Source organism: Phlebotomus papatasi, chromosome 1 (assembly GCF_024763615.1).
Source record: "Phlebotomus papatasi isolate M1 chromosome 1, Ppap_2.1, whole genome shotgun sequence".
Taxonomy (NCBI): Eukaryota; Metazoa; Arthropoda; class Insecta; order Diptera; family Psychodidae; genus Phlebotomus; species Phlebotomus papatasi.
The window spans coordinates 55,904,787-55,920,766 of NC_077222.1; the positions used below are offsets into that span (position 1 = coordinate 55,904,787).

General features: G+C 33.8%; 2 protein-coding genes across 2 annotated transcripts in view; both read left to right on the forward strand.

The window, feature by feature from the left end:
• Positions 1–15,980, forward strand: part of LOC129807703 (putative fatty acyl-CoA reductase CG8306) — a 39,080-nt gene that overhangs the window by 12,424 nt on the left and 10,676 nt on the right. The window contains exons 2-4 of the mRNA XM_055857154.1: positions 2,441–2,657; positions 2,731–2,982; positions 6,792–7,480. Coding sequence (XP_055713129.1) covers positions 2,466–2,657; positions 2,731–2,982; positions 6,792–7,480 — 1,133 coding nt within the window. The 5' untranslated portion in view covers positions 2,441–2,465. The remainder of the gene's footprint in view (positions 1–2,440; positions 2,658–2,730; positions 2,983–6,791; positions 7,481–15,980) is intronic.
• On the forward strand, positions 13,029–15,715 carry LOC129807685 (uncharacterized). The gene is made up of 2 exons (XM_055857130.1): positions 13,029–14,743; positions 14,808–15,715. Exons 1-2 carry the CDS (start codon positions 13,195–13,197, stop codon positions 15,362–15,364), a joined length of 2,106 nt encoding a protein of 701 aa, XP_055713105.1. The 5' UTR covers positions 13,029–13,194; the 3' UTR covers positions 15,365–15,715.

The following is a 15,980-nucleotide window of genomic DNA, read 5'->3' on the forward strand; positions in this document are numbered from 1 at the left end:
ATTAACATTTTTTCCTCAGAACTTTAACACTTTTTAGGTGTAAAAATATATAAAACATTTTTTAATGTTAATTTTACACCTTATTAAGGGTAAAATTAACATGAAAAAGGGTTAATTTAACCCCTAATACACCTAAAAAGGGTAATATTTACACCGATTTTGGATCAATACTGCAGGGTAAAATTAACATTTCCGGAATGTTATTTTAACTTTTTCGGATGTCTCTCAGTGTATGGACTTTAGTAGCTATGATGTCTTGACTTTTTTTTAAAGCTTGTTCGCAAATATCTTTATATAATTTTAAAATTTTTAAAAAACCGGGACAAAGTTAATTTTAGCAGTTTTTTTTTAATATTTCCCATAAAACACTATTAATTTGAAAGCAGATGTTCGAAATATTGTGGAGTTCCTTAATATTGGATTTAAACCTTTAATGCTCGAATTAAAAAAATTGATTAAGTGTTGAAGTCTATAGGCATCTACACACTGAAAGTGACTTTTGTCAAAAATTGCTTTTTTGAAGGAAACGCTATAGAGGGGGAAACGTCAAAATTCCGTCAGAAATATAATTTTTTTGTCGAAAATTGATCCCAATGTAACAGAGTAGAGAGGCTTTCGTCTTATGGCTTTTGGATATCGTGGAAAATTTTCATCGAAGTGGACCATTTTGACACGATTTATGGCCTCTATACACTAGAGAAATTTATGTCCATATTGATGAGTTTTTCCTACACGAGTGTAGGGAATTTGCTTCAAATATGGGCATGAATTTCTCTAGTGGTCATTACGGCCATTAGGCCATTAGGCCATTACGTATACTTGCATTATACAAGTGAATTGCTTCAAAATGCTCTGTTCTGACAGAAAAAAATCTCACAATGTATACGCAACTTCATATTGCAAATTTTTTTTGACGATTTCTTTTATTCAAAAGTTTGAAAAGCTTCAAAATCAAAGAAAATCTAAACAAGAGTTTAAGATTTAGATATAGGGACTAACCTAAGATTTTTTCAGTACCATACTTCGAAATCGTTCGATCAGTTAGCTGAGATTCTTTATTTTAGAGGCACAATATTTTTAGTTCTATTCGTTGATTTTCTTTTTAAATAAGGACACAATCACATTGACAGTCACAGTTAAAGCCTTACCGTATTTCTTTAATTTACGCATTTTCATTGCAATTCTTTCGCAAATCCTCAATTACCGTATTACCTTATCTTATACTTTGAGGCACTAGGTGAAAATAATATAAGAAAATTTAAGATATAAAACGAAAATGCAATAAACTGTGAGCAGAAAAAAAACTAGTTTTACTAGTGCGTCAGAGTATAAGATAAGGTAATACGGTAATTGCGAATTTGCGAAAGAATTGCAATGAAAATGCACAAATTAAGGAAATACTGTGATCATTTTACTATCAATGTGATTCTGCCCTAAAGTTGATTTAGAATTATATTTTATAGCATATGAGGTTTTCTTTTTATTCGTCTTTTCGTGATGATCAGTTTTTTTGGCTTTTTATATAATATTATTTCCTTAAATTTTTAAAACCGTAAAAAAACCCAAACAGTAGTTTTCGAATTATCAAACTACTCAAGTTTAGTAAATCAAGTTTCAAACTACTTAACTCAGTATAAATATTTTTTTTAAGTAGGGTAAGTGTGCCAAATTCCGGCCAGCTTGTAATTTCGGCCACATTTTTTGTTCCTCGAATTTCATTGAATTTTTCGTTTTTTTATACTCTATAAATAATACAATGAAAAAAAATAACAAAAAATGTCGCTTCGACGAACAAGATGATTTAAAAAAGACATTAGAAGAGTTCCAGAAGGGCAAGGAACTGTGAAAATGAAGGTGGCCGAAATAGGCCACAAATGTAATGTCTGCATTTTTATGCATTTTAGAATGTATTAAGAGTGAATTTAGAGAAAATAAAGACGATAGACTGCCTAAAAGGTTCTAAGGAACACTCTTTATAAAAAAGTAACAAATAAATTCAATTTGTATTAAAAATATTACATTTCAAACATAAGACTTTGGCGCTTGCATGCAACTATGCCGAAATTTGGTACACTTATCCTAGGTAATTAAAACGATTTCGGAAATTCTTGGTGACAAAATTAGAGTAAAGTCATGGCAAGATACAAATAAGTTGTGACTTATCTTTAGTATGATAGACTTTGATATATTTTGAAACAGAAGAATCACTGATATCATATGTTAAAATAGGCTTACCACTGACTTTCTCGTGCCTCTGGAAATTCCTTGTAAATTATACTTTTCTTATTATAGCCCATAAAATCACTCGAAAAGTCAGTGACTTGTGAACTGAATACAGTCGATACCTCGGATACAATTGCAATAAGAGTAAAAGTGAGTTAAATTTTTCCTCTTTTTTTCTTGTTCTTGTCATTTTGCACCGTAATTGAAAATGCTGCAGGTGATTGCAGAGCAAAAGCGGAAAGATGACCTCGAATATTGTGGAGTTCTATCGCGGGAAGAATCTATTTATTACGGGTGGCACTGGATTCTTGGGAATAGCATTGATTGAGAAACTTTTGCGATCATGTCCAGATGTAGGACAAATTTATCTGCTCATGAGATCGAAGAAGGGGAAGACCATTGAACAGCGTCTTGAAGAATTGTGCAAGAATACCGTAAGTGTTTGAAAATAAAATGAACTCTGTGATTTTTTTTTTGCTGACCCAAGATTTTTATTCTATCGTCCAGATCTTTGAGACACTCTTGGAGAAGAGTAGTCCAGATATATTCAAAAAACTCATTCCTGTAACTGGAGATGTTGGTGATGAAGATCTTGGTCTATCACCAGCTGATCGTCAGCGTTTGGTTGATAATGTGAATGTTGTATTTCATTCAGCGGCAACGCTCGATTTTCAAGCATCTCTCAAGCCCACTGTCAACATCAACTTACTTGGGACGAGACGCGTGATGGAATTGTGTCAACAAATTAGGAATATGAAGGTGGGTATGTTCATTCAATGGGAAGTTAATGCTAAAGATGTATTTTATCTTAGTTTTGTGAAAGAGTGAGGGAAAATTGACTACACACGCCCGATATCAATATCACATTCACTTTTATTTAACCAAAAAACTATAGCATAAATCACATTATTTAAATGATCATCTCATCCCATGGCAGAAATAGCTCTACGATGTGTAGTTTTTTGAATATGCAAAGTAAAGATTATTGTGTTCATCTTCCATTTACTACACAGGAAAAAAATCAATTCAATTGAGATCAGAGTTTGGCAAATTTAATTGCATTTCATTAGGCACTATTTAGATAGTTGGAAACTCTAAGTAAATTTCTTAATTGGATGAATTGTAATTTTTTACGGAACCGAAACTGTAATGATAAAACATATACAAAGTTTTGTGGTGAAAATAAACATAAATTACACATTTTTTGCAAAATTTATATGGGCGCTTTGAATTGAATTTATTGGTGCTTACTTTTTTTTAAAGATCATTAAGTCTAAGTAAAAATATAGACAACGTTGCTTTGAGAATTTATTAGGCTTAATTAAAAGTTTAGCAACGATGCCACACTGAGAAAAAAGAGGGTGCGATTAACTTTTTTTCCTTATAACTTTAACACTTTTTAGGTGTAAAAATATATCAACATTTTTTAATGTTAATTTTACACTTTTTTAAGGGTAAAATTAATATGAAAAAGGGTGACTTTAACCCCTAATACACCTAAAAAGGGTACACCGATTTCGGATCAATACTGCAGGGTAAAATTAACATTTCCTGAATGTTATTTTAATTTAACTTTTTCGGATTTCTCAGTGCGGTTACAAGATTTACCTTGAATATCAGAGCAAAAGAGCATAAGTTTACACCGTTTACACGAACATGAATTTCAGTGCTAAGTGCAACAGAAAATTTATGTCTGTGAACTTGAGATAGGTTTCGTGGTTTTTAAGGGAAAGTAAGGGCATCTTGCAGACCTACGGCTTAATGGAAAATTTATGGAAACGTAGTTTTAATTAATCCGATTATAAAAATTACAGTAAATCAATTTTATTTTGTATATTGGTTTTTTTTAAAGGATTTTTAATAATTCGTTCAATGGCGTTTTCTGATTGCCAACAGCTCAAACTTAAACCTTTTCCAGCCAGAGAAAATACAAAGAGACTGAATTATTGAAATTAATATTTACTTAATCTAAATAATGCCTTACAATAGTTATAACAAAAAATGTTCTTAGTAAAATATTGTTATGATAATGAAAGTATTCCTGCAAATTTAAAATTCAAAATAATTTTGTTTGCAATCCTACATTTTAAATACAAACGATTATCCTGTTTTTTTTTTCTTTATTTAATTTTACCTCCTTATCAAACTGAAATCAAAATTGAAATTTCAATTTATATTTTTATGGCGCTGGCTGCACCTTTTCAATTTAGTGAAATTCAATCGATTGAAATTTTACTTCTTACTCTTTGAAGTTAAACTTGTTCTTTCTGTCAAATGAAAATTGGAATTCCAATTTCATTTTCAATTTGACAGAGAACTTGAATTTAAAATTAATTTGAAATTTCTATTTCAATTTTAATTTGACAAAAAAAGACAGCTACATCTGATTTCAGTTTCAAAGAATTAGATGTAAAATTTCAATCGATTGAATTTCACTCAATTTAAAAGGTGTGCCAGCGCCATTAATATTTTATTTTTTTTAAACACTTAATAAATAAATAAAATAAAAAATAAATATTTCACTTAATGTTATGACCGCACAATAACTTTTGTTTGTGAAATGTCCCATGAGGTTGAACGAGATGACTAGATCTAGATCTCTTTCACTCTCATTGAAATGTCAAAAAAATGTTTACTAAAAAAAAATAGGGGAGACTGGGGCAAAAATTCACAAATCGAAAAATTCAAAATTCAATATCTTCCAAGGTAAAAAAGATAGCGGCTCAATTTTTTTCTATAGATAGCCTCCATAGACAATCTTCAATGTCGTAAGTTTCTTAGAATTCGAACAAGGAATTTAAAAAATAAAAAATATCGAAATTTTTAGCCCTATTTTTGAAATATTTTCCGTGCAGTAGATAACAATTATTACCTACGTATTTTCCAAAATTGATGCACTGGTGAATATTTGCTATATAATTTGGATTCTTTGAATACTTAATCCGCTATCTATTTTAGAATTTCAGAAAGGTTCTTTTCTCCAGAAATCCTTTTATTAAAAATGGCAAAGAAAAGAAACGTCATTACCATGTCTCGCCGCTTGTTTGCATTGGTCAAACGATTTGCAGTCTTGTGTGTTTTTTTTCTAAAATAGCTTGAAAAGCGCTTTTCTCGTTTTCTCGCAGAGAAAACGGTGTTTTACAAAGGTGTAGATGAATAAATTTTCTATGAAAATATATCCTCTCGGTATTTTTTCAATTTTACGAAAGCCCGTATTAAAGCGAATCAAATTATGATAATACTCCATGTCTGGTACTATTTGTCCCAGCATTTTTGAGAATGGTCACAAAATTATCTTTTAGAAATCGGCTCGATAAACGTATTTCCTTACAAAATAGAGGAATATTACTTTCACAAAGTTGTAGAGCGGTAAATTTCCTATAAAAGTGCGCTAATTAGAAATTTTTGAAGCGATCGAGTAGCTTGTAAAAAAATAAAATATCCGTTTTGTGACTTTTTGCTCCAGTCTCCTCTATTGTGCGTTGGGTATTATGCCCAACGCACAATAACTTTTGTTTGTAAACATGTTTTCAAAATTTTCTACGGGAGAGAGGGAGATGACTAGATCTCTGTTCCATGCACCCTCCTTGAAATGTAAAAAAACATGTTTAGAAAGCAAAATTTATTGTGCGTTGAATATAAAAGTTTGAAGAATAGGTCTAATACCTATTTCACAATTTTCTTAATACCTATTTCACAATTCACAAAGTAACACAATTTTCTTTAAAATATAAAAGAAAATGTATTCAAAATTCTTGCAATAGAATATTTAAAAATTTTGTTCACTCAAAATAAGTTTTTTTTTTGATTTTTTTAGAGGTTATGTTAGTTCCAATTAGCAGTGTTCAACGTATTAATGAAACTGACCTATTTTTTCAGAAATGGTTGACTTAAGACTAGCTAATAAAATATATTACCATAGAATAGATACTCTGAAAAAAAGTCTTGTTAAACGGACAAATGGATTTCGTTCAATTTTTGTCAAAAAGATGTTATTTACCAATTTGAAATAACTTTTTCTCATATTTTACATGGGGAAACATCCTTTTGACAAACTTAACAAAATTCAGTTGGCAACCGATTTGACAAAACTTTCCCATATTCTATATGAAAGAACATCCTTTTGACAAATATTTCTTGTTAATTTGAAAAGATTAATTTCATAGTATTATAGATTTATTAAATAAATATAAGAAAACAATGAAGTGTTAGAAGCTAGAGCGTGTGCGAAGCCTAAAAGCTTATCCCTATTTCTTTTGACAGATGTCTACAGTCTTTTTCATTTTTCTGGTTTTATCAACTTTTATTAATTCAACAAATTGTTTTTCTCAGTGTAGTAAATGACCAAATAATGCAGTGCAAAATAGATTGCAATCGAACAACATTATTGCAGCATTTTTAAAACACTAAATCATTTTGTGAACAAAGTGAAAATACATTACAATGAAATTGAACACTAAAAGGGAATTTCCATTTAATTTATACGATTAGGGTTAAGAAAGACAAGTGAGATAGGCATCGAAGAATTGCTAAAGAATTAATTTATCTTTAAATGATCCACAATGTAGGCAATGGTGCATGTATCGAGTGCATACGTTAACTCATTTCTGCTGGAGACCCATGAGCAACTGTATCCAGCTCCTGAGATTGCTGAAAAGGTGATTGACTTGGCACAGACACTATCTGATGAAGCTGTTGATGAATTAACACCCGGACTTCTCAAAGATCACCCAAATACATACACATTTACCAAGCACTTGGCTGAGCATGAGGTTAATAACTGTGCTAAGAGATTCCCCTGTGGAATTGTCAGGCCCAGCATGATAACAGCAGCCTGGAAGGAACCAGTACCAGGTTGGACAAATTCCAAGAATGGCCCTCAGGGATTTCTCATGGGAGCATCCAAGGGAGTAATTCGACGTTTGCCGGTGGGATTGGATTTGGTATATGACTACATTCCTGTGGATGTGGTGGTCAATCAGCTGATTGTAGTGGCTGAGCAGATTTCGAGGAAGGGACCTGGGGAGACGGCTATCTTCCACTGCACTTCCAGCACTTACAATCCTTTCAGGTGGGCTTCTGTCTCAAAGAAGGTCAATGGATATCTCCACAAATACCCTCTGAAATCTGCTGTTTGGTATCCGCATCTGAGATTTGTCCAGAGTCTTCTACTCTTCAAGGTATCAGCGATTTTCATTCACTTTCTCCCAGCCTACATTCTCGATGGAATCACCAAAATTGCCGGAGGAAGACCAATGTAAGTTCAAATTGTATTTTACAGCTCGAACTCCTCATTTTTGAGGTATGTAGGGGAAAGTATTCTCCCTTCGAACGTTCATGCCTTCGAATAATGTGATTTTTTTATCTTTTTCGTAAGAGATTTACACTAAATTATCACATAGGGGAAAGGCTCATAATTTTGTCCAGTTTCTTATTTTGGACACTTTGAAGATAAAATTGGACACTAAAAATAAATTGATTAAAATGATGGATTTTAATTCCAATATTTGGTGAAAAATGAATTCTATCTAAATATTTGTTCTTTTTGGAAGATTTTAACACTAAATACGTTAAATTTTGAATATGATTTGAGTTGAAATTGCTTTGTTGAAAATTCAGTGTGAGCAATTCCTACGAGAAATATGACAGAACTTCATGGCTTTTCAGTCTTAATTAGCTATGGCGAAGGACTAACAATGTTTCTTCGCTTTTTTCGAGTGATATTATTAAATATTCATTGAATATTGTGTTGATTCACGTTAATGGTGATTTGTACATTTGACCTGAAGTGAGATTTGCCTTGTGAATTAGATTTTTCGTGTGAAAAATGGGAAATTTTCTAAGAGATTCACCAGTGAGGTGCTACTCCTTATTTGGGACAGGTGTTTTTCTCACGAAATTTCGTGAAGTTTTAGCTTTTGTGATGACTAGGTTGGACAAATGCCTGGAGAAACAAAGGAGCATCATCTTTACGAACGAGATGTAGCGAAAAATGCCTTGAAAGGCTCCCGGAAAGGCCAGGGAATGAGCGAATCCGCCCGTACTTGAATTACCGGAGTCAACTCACATTAATGAATGATATGGAAAGTTTCCGTGCTTCTTTTACATGAACAGGAAGAGGACTTGGTAAGATTGGTTGCTGAAACGAAGAACAATGGGCATCCTGTTGAGGCGGATTAGCTGTCCAAATTTACAGCCAAGTTGTCCAAATTAATAACCAAGTTGTCCAATATAAGAGTCAAATTCACCTCTACATATCAATTCATTTACAAACGTATTAAGACTAATTTTAATAAAACCTAAGACAATAAACAGCTTGCCAAGTTTCTAAACAACCCTTGTGAAAAGAGAGTAACAAAAAAAGTCAATTATAGTATTGAAAATATCGCACTTCAAAGTTGGAACATCGATGCTTATAAGCAGACTGGACCAAATTATGAGCCTTTACCCTAATTATCAACAAATGATGATAAGCCAAATATTTAATAGAAATATGTAATTCTCTTAGGAAAACTAAAAGAAAATTCACATTATTCGAAGGCATGAACGATCGAAGGGAGAGTACTTTCCCCTATATTTCGACTCCTTACCCCTTAAATAAATGGGTCGTATTATGGTAGAATTTTGCAAATGAATTTTTTGAAGTCACGCTGTTTGTCCGTCTGTATGTGCGGCCATTACTACGTCTAGAGGACAAGCGGTTAGAGATAGAGAATTGGGAACTTCGGGGGACTCCTCCAAAAGTCGACCCTGGGACTAATAATATGCCCCTCATTTTCTCCCAAGTCCTCCCTTTCCTCTCCAAAACCATGTTTTTTGGGAATCACTCGAAAACACGCCGTGCGATTTTTTTTCATTTTTAAATATTTTAGACCGAAACGAACATTTCATCCACTGAGAAAAAAACGGGGGTGCGATTAACTTTTTTCTTCGTACCTTTAACACTTTTTAGGTGTAAAAATATATCAACAGTTTTTAATGTTAATTTTACACATTTTTAAGGGTAAAATTAACATGAAAAAGGTTAATTTTAACCCCTAATACACCTAAAAAGCATAATATTTACACCGATTTTGGATCAATACTGCAGGGTAAAATTAACATTTCCGGAATGTTATTTTAACTTCTTCGGATTTCTCTTAGTGTATAGTAAACTCTCGCTAATTCGGCTCTTTTAAGATCGGGCTACTTTTTAATTCGGGCGGCAGTTAAATTCGAAAAAAGTTTGTTGACATTTTTCAAGTTCGATTATGATTATCAAATGAAGAAAATATGCTCAAATTTGTCATGATTTGTCTTAGCTTTGATGTGATTTTGCATTATTAAGTGGTTTTCATGAAATTTATAATAGCAATGAGCATATAAACTCAATATGAGTATTCAGATGAACAAAAAATCGTTGCATTTCAAACAATTTGCTGCCCGAATTTCTTTCTAATTCGGTTGACATCTCGGTCCCAAATGCCCGCATTTGGGAGAGTCTACTGTAATTAATTAATGTATAGAATTTAAATTCAGTGACCGTTAAAACGTGTGTTTGACAGCGGCCTCCCGCGCCCCCATAATACATTAAAAAAAAATTGTTTCTCTTCAAAAAAAATCATTTTTTTCGAACACTTTTCTTCTCATTTCTTTCTGACACGTTTTGCATATGTCTATCTCATTCTTTTAAACTCCAATTTCAATTAAGCTAAATTGAATTTAGAGTGATGTTTAAAAGAAGAAGAAGAGTGCTGAAGAATGAAATAGTCATATGCAAAGCATGTGAGAAAGAAAAGGATTCAAATTTCGGCTTCATGGAATTTTCCTGATCTAAAAGGTGTTCCATGCCGGAGCTATAAGAAACTAATTCTAAAATATGAATATTCTATCTCAAGTATTTCTAGTACATTGACTGAATGGGTTAAAGAATGAGAGACATTAATCGTTAATCGCACTGACATTACTATGTATCGTAAATTAAATCGTTCAACAAAATGCACTTTTAACGAAAGGAGAATGGTCAAATCCGGTCCCGGAATCGCCACGAACGGGACCTATGTCATTGGATAGACATTAGTATAGGTAACAACTTTTGTTCTGGGATCAATGTTCTAAACCATGGAGGAACAGTTCTAGAGCATAAAAACTATTTTTTGAATGATGAAGAATGATCAAAAGTATATGGGCGCTGGTTCATCTTCATACAAACATTAGAGTAGACGCATTTTGAAGATATTGATATAAGGTTGAGAAAAATGCCGGGACCCAGGACGATAAATGCTGGGAGTCCTTGTAAAAAAGGCCTTTATCCTTCCGAAAAATCGTTGTTTTGACTACGAATTATACAAGAACTGCTAAAATGATCTTGATGAAATTCGGTATAGGGTCAGTGCATGTTATAAACTTTTTATTTATGCATACCACCCCCTCCCTCCACCCTCCGTTGTGGTAGCCCTCATACAAAATGGGGGCACTTTACCTTATAACTACTTTCTAAGAGGATGTAGAAAGCTGATATTCAACAAGGGAACAAAGTTTATGGAAGACACTTCAACCATACATGTTAATCCCCTCCTCCACCACCCCTTCTAGTAATCCTATACAAAATGAGAACATTTTGACCTCTTTTCTGAGAAGAAGTAGTTTGTTTGTAAAAGAATGAAAAAAAAATAAATAACTAATAACGTTAACAATAATTTTCTAGATTTTCTATGCATTTATAGACATCTAGTCGAATTACAGCTTTCTGCTTCCTCTTAGAAAGGATATATAAGGTAAAATAGTCTTATTTTGTATGGGGGCTACCAGAAGGGATGATCGACGAAGAGTTTGGGCAGTATGGTTAAAAAGTCTTCTTTAAGCCTTGTTACCATGCTGTATTTCAACTTTCTATCTTTTCTCGGAAAGAAGTTATAAGGTGAAATGCTCTCATTTTGTATGAGGGCTACCAGAAAGGGGGACAGAGGAGGGAGATATTATACATGGTTTAAAAGTCTTCCCTAAGCTTTGTTCCCTTGTCGAATTTCAGCTTTCTACCTCCTCTTAGAAAGGAGTTATAAGGTAAAGTGCCCCCATTTTGTATGAGGGCTACCACAACAGAGGGTGGAGGGAGGGGGTGGTATGCATGGATAAAAACTTTAAGTCATACAGTGACCCTATACCGAATTTCATCAAGATCACTTTAGCCGTTCTTGCGTAATTCGTTGTCAAAACAGCGATTTATCGAAAGGATAAAGGCATTTTTACAAGGACTCCCAGCGTTTATGGTCCTGGGTCCCGGCAATTTTTCAATCTTATATCAGTACCTACAAAATGCGCCTACTCTCGTTTGTGGCGATTCCGGGACCAGCGCCCATATAGTTTTGACCATTCTCCTTTATTATATACTATTAAATTCATAGTTGATATATTACATTACTTATATCATTAATTTTTCTTTGTAATATTGTAGGGTGCAAGGAATACCTGTTCGGCAGGGAACCCCTATTGGCAGGCTCGCGAAAATATTGAAATTTCTTTTAAATAAATTATTTGTATCTAATACAATGCGTGTAATATGACATGCTTTTCTTTGATCTATCTTTCCCTGTAACTTCTCCATGATTTTATGAAAATTAAGAAATGTTTAACCCATTTCATTTTCCGACGTGAAGAAATTTACAAATTCTTATGAAAAATTATAAGAAGAAGCTCCTACGGAAATATCTTTTTTCGTGTTTTTATCAATAAAAAGAACGTATAATTATTACATGAGAGTGAAAAAATAACTAAATTTTAGTGTCACACAAGGTTTATATCAATTTATTGTATTAAAAGATATTTAATTATTGTGCTTAAAGGTAGACTCAAAATTCATTGCCTTCGGGACCTTTAAGCACGTTCAATTTCTTCTTCTTCTTCTTCTGTTTTATGTAAGGCTGTCGGACTCACTCGGGTCCATATAGCCACTTTTGTTCACTTAGTTCAAATTTAGGTTTTCCGTTATCCCATGTACTTCACTAATTTCACTATTTTATTTGTATTTTTAATTTATTTGTCTCTTGTTTATTATCACTCTTTTTTTATATCACTTATTATTATTATATCACTTATTGTTGTTATACGATCACAGTTTTTGAATTATTATATGCTCACTTTTATTTCTTTGATATATTTGTAGATCTCTTTATATGTTTTTTCATTTGCTATTTTAAGAATATTTTTTATGCTCACTTTTTCATTATTAATGCACTTATAGTTTTCTCTTATCTTATTAAATTTTCTGCATTGGATCACTATGTGATTTATATCTTCCACGGTTTCGCACTTATCGCATAATTCTGTGTCCTCTTTTTTTATTAGTTTTAGGAACTTTTTGTCACAGCAATGTCCACTTCTAATCCTTTGGATTATTTTTATTTGATCACTTCTTAAATTAATATTTTTGAACCATAGTTTTTTTTCTAATATTCCCTGTCTGATGTCATGGTTGAATTTTCCTTTAGTTTCACAATTTTTTTTCCACAAATTTGTCCATTTTTTCCACATAAATTCTTTTCTTGTTCTGTCCACCTCTTTTCTACTTAAGCTACATTCGATGCATATCCCATCCTTCGTTGCTTCCTTAGCTGCTTTGTCAGCTCTCTCGTTTCCTTTAATATTTATATGCCCAGGGATCCATTGTATGGTAACTTTTGTATTTTTATTAGCGCTCACACACGTTCAATTTGCCCACTTTTCTATGAGTTTGACACAATATGAAGAATAAGAAGAATTATAGAAATCAAAACAGTGCTCCTCAGTTTTGTTAAAAAAGACGTGGAAAACTAAAAGAATAAAGTATTTGTGAATGTGAAAAATTGATTAAATTGATTCGTGAGTGTCTCTTTAGTGAGGTGTAATGATATTTTTGCCTGGAACCTACATATTTCTGCGAAAATTTCGATTTACTTCATTGTTTGCTTTCTTTTGCAAAATACAGCTGAATTGAATGATACTCTCTGGGAAACGATGACACCAAAAAAGTGTTTGAAAAGATTGGCTTATCCTCAGAAACAGATTGGCGATGCAATTAATGCTGTTAAAAAAGGTATGTCAGTCCTAAGAGCTGCACGTGAATATGGAATTCCCCGATCAACTCTGCAGTATAAGGTGTCTGGCAAAGGAAAACTAAACACACTGGGAAGAGGAGGATTTCACAGTGCTCTAGGCAATGATATTGAGCAAAAACTGGTCGAGTGGATTGTGCAATGCGCAAATTTTGGGTTTCCTATTAGTAAGGAGACTCTGTATTCTGGGGTGGAAACTCTTTTGAAAGAAGCAGACATACAGGTAAAATATTTCAAAGACAATCGTCCATCGCCTAAATGGATCTACGCATTTTTAAAACGCCATCCAGAGGTTCGTCAAAAGAAAGCCGAATATGTAAACAAGGCACGCGGAAGTGTCACGGAAGCCAAAATCCGTGCTTGGTTTACGCAGATTCAAACTGAATTAGGAGAAAATGTCCACATCCTCCAGGAATCACAAAGAGTATTTAACATGGACGAGAGCGGGTTTAATCTTTCTCTACAGGGAGGGGTTGTAATTGCTCCTTTGAATCATCACGCATACATTGAATCTGAGCATTCGGATAAAGAGACCCAAACAACATTGTTTGCTGTAAATGCTGCTGGAGATTTCGCACCACCTTTAACCGTGTTTAAATACGAGAGAATGCCCCAGCAAGCCGCCACCTGTGCACCTACTCCAGATTGGGGTTTAGGCAAAACAGAGTCGGGATGGATGACCTCGGAGTGCTTTTATGAGTATATTGCTAATGTGTTTTTGCCGTGGGTGAAGAAGCAATGTATTCAACTTCCCGTTATCGTTTTTCTGGATGGTCACAAGTCCCATCTATCTTTGCCTTTGAGTAAGTTTTGCGCTGAAGCAGGCATAATATTAGTTTCGATCTACCCAAATTCAACACATATTCTTCAGCCGTTGGACGTGGCGGTTTTTAAGCCTATGAAGGCTAACTGGAGGCGAATAAAGACAGCCTGGAGGGTTAAACATGGACACGAAATGAATAAGTTTAATGTACCAGCCGCCCTGCACATGATTATCTCAGATCAAAGAATGAGAGGAAATATCATATCGGGATTTCGTGCGTGCGGTATTTTTCCATTTAATGCAGATGAAGTTGACTACTCTAAAGTTATTAAGAGGAAGGAAGAAGTGTTGCAAAATGATTGCAAAGAAACTGACCCGGAAGAAAGTGCGGACGCCGTCTTCCTGAGGATGCTAGAGAATAGAATTGATGTCTCCACGCTGCATCAATTCAAAATGACTAGGATGAAGAACACTCACTGGAAGGGAGATGTTGAATCGAAGAATTTATTTGAGTTTTGGAATAATGCAGTCTCTCTGGCTGAAGGAGCAACGCCAATGACAGTAAATCCTTTGCTGTTACCAGATAATGGCTGTTTCACTGAAGATCCAGTGTTGATTACAAGTGCTTCCTTGCTTTCGGTGGACAATAATTCTGCTTTTTCATTGGAAGATAGAAATGAAGAATATGGTTGGCATTGCTGAATTTTGCTAGCGATTCACTGCTGATGCTAATTTTTTATTTTACTTTTCAGCTTCACTTATCGAGGAAGATGATTGGTTTATTTCTAACACAAATAACCAGAATGCACTGATTACTATTGAATCAATTCTTTCTGAGCCTACTCTCAGCACGTCCTCAATCAGTGGAAATGACGATGATATTGTTGCCACTCAGGCCCCGAAAATGATGTCCGCTCAACTTCCAGTGTCTCCTTCCAGCACATCCTCGATCAGTGTAAAGGACGGTTGCTCCTTCATTCCAATCAAGAAGCGAAGGGTCTCAGAAATTCTTCAAAGTGTTGTGAAATGGCCAGAAAAATCAAAAACAGAGAAACAGACAAGACAAAAGGAAGTCACTCCGTGTGCCGTTACTTCCAAAACATGGATCGAAATTAAGGAGGCCAAACAAGCTGAAAAGGAGAGGACAGAGAAAGAAAAAGAGCTCCGAAAAAAAGAGCGTGAAGAGAAAAAGAGGATACTTAATGAGGAAAAAGCACAAAGAAAGATTATGATGGAAATAAAGAAGACTGAGAAAATGAGGAAACAAGAAAATGTTGGAAAGAAAAAGAAAATTAAGAAAGAAAATTGATTAAATAAACAATAAATTTATTATGAATTTCAAAACATGACTTTTTAATAGTATTAAACTGATTTTTGTGGTCCTAAGAACTTGAAAACCATATAAAAAAAGTGCCAAAGAGGTCCAGAATTTCAGTTGCCCAATGGTACCGAAATTGCCAATAGGTACGGAATTTGGTAATGATCTTGAAAAATATTTTTTATTCTAATTTTTAAAGCATTTTGAGCAAAACAGTTGTACAGATCGATAGCCAAATAAATAAGCTAATTACCTCATTTTTTTAAAAACAAAAAATTACAAAACAACAGAAAATATTAATGAGCAAAGTCACAAAAGTTCTTAGGGTGCCAATAGCTGTTCCTTGCACCCTAAATGTTGAAATTTTCACGGTTAGCAGATCTGTAGCCTAGAGCCCGGCGCACAGAGGGTTTCGGCGGCGGCGCCAGAAGTTTTAAAATGGTTCAGCGGCAGTTGGCAGCGGCAGCCGAAGCAGTTGGCGGCGGCGCGCCTAGCGCGCCGATTTTTTTCTTCATTTTATTAACACTAAACCTACCAAGCCCGGTCAAATTGACCTTTTGGACATATTTCTAATATTTACGTAGACAAGACGTTCAATTGTCACTAC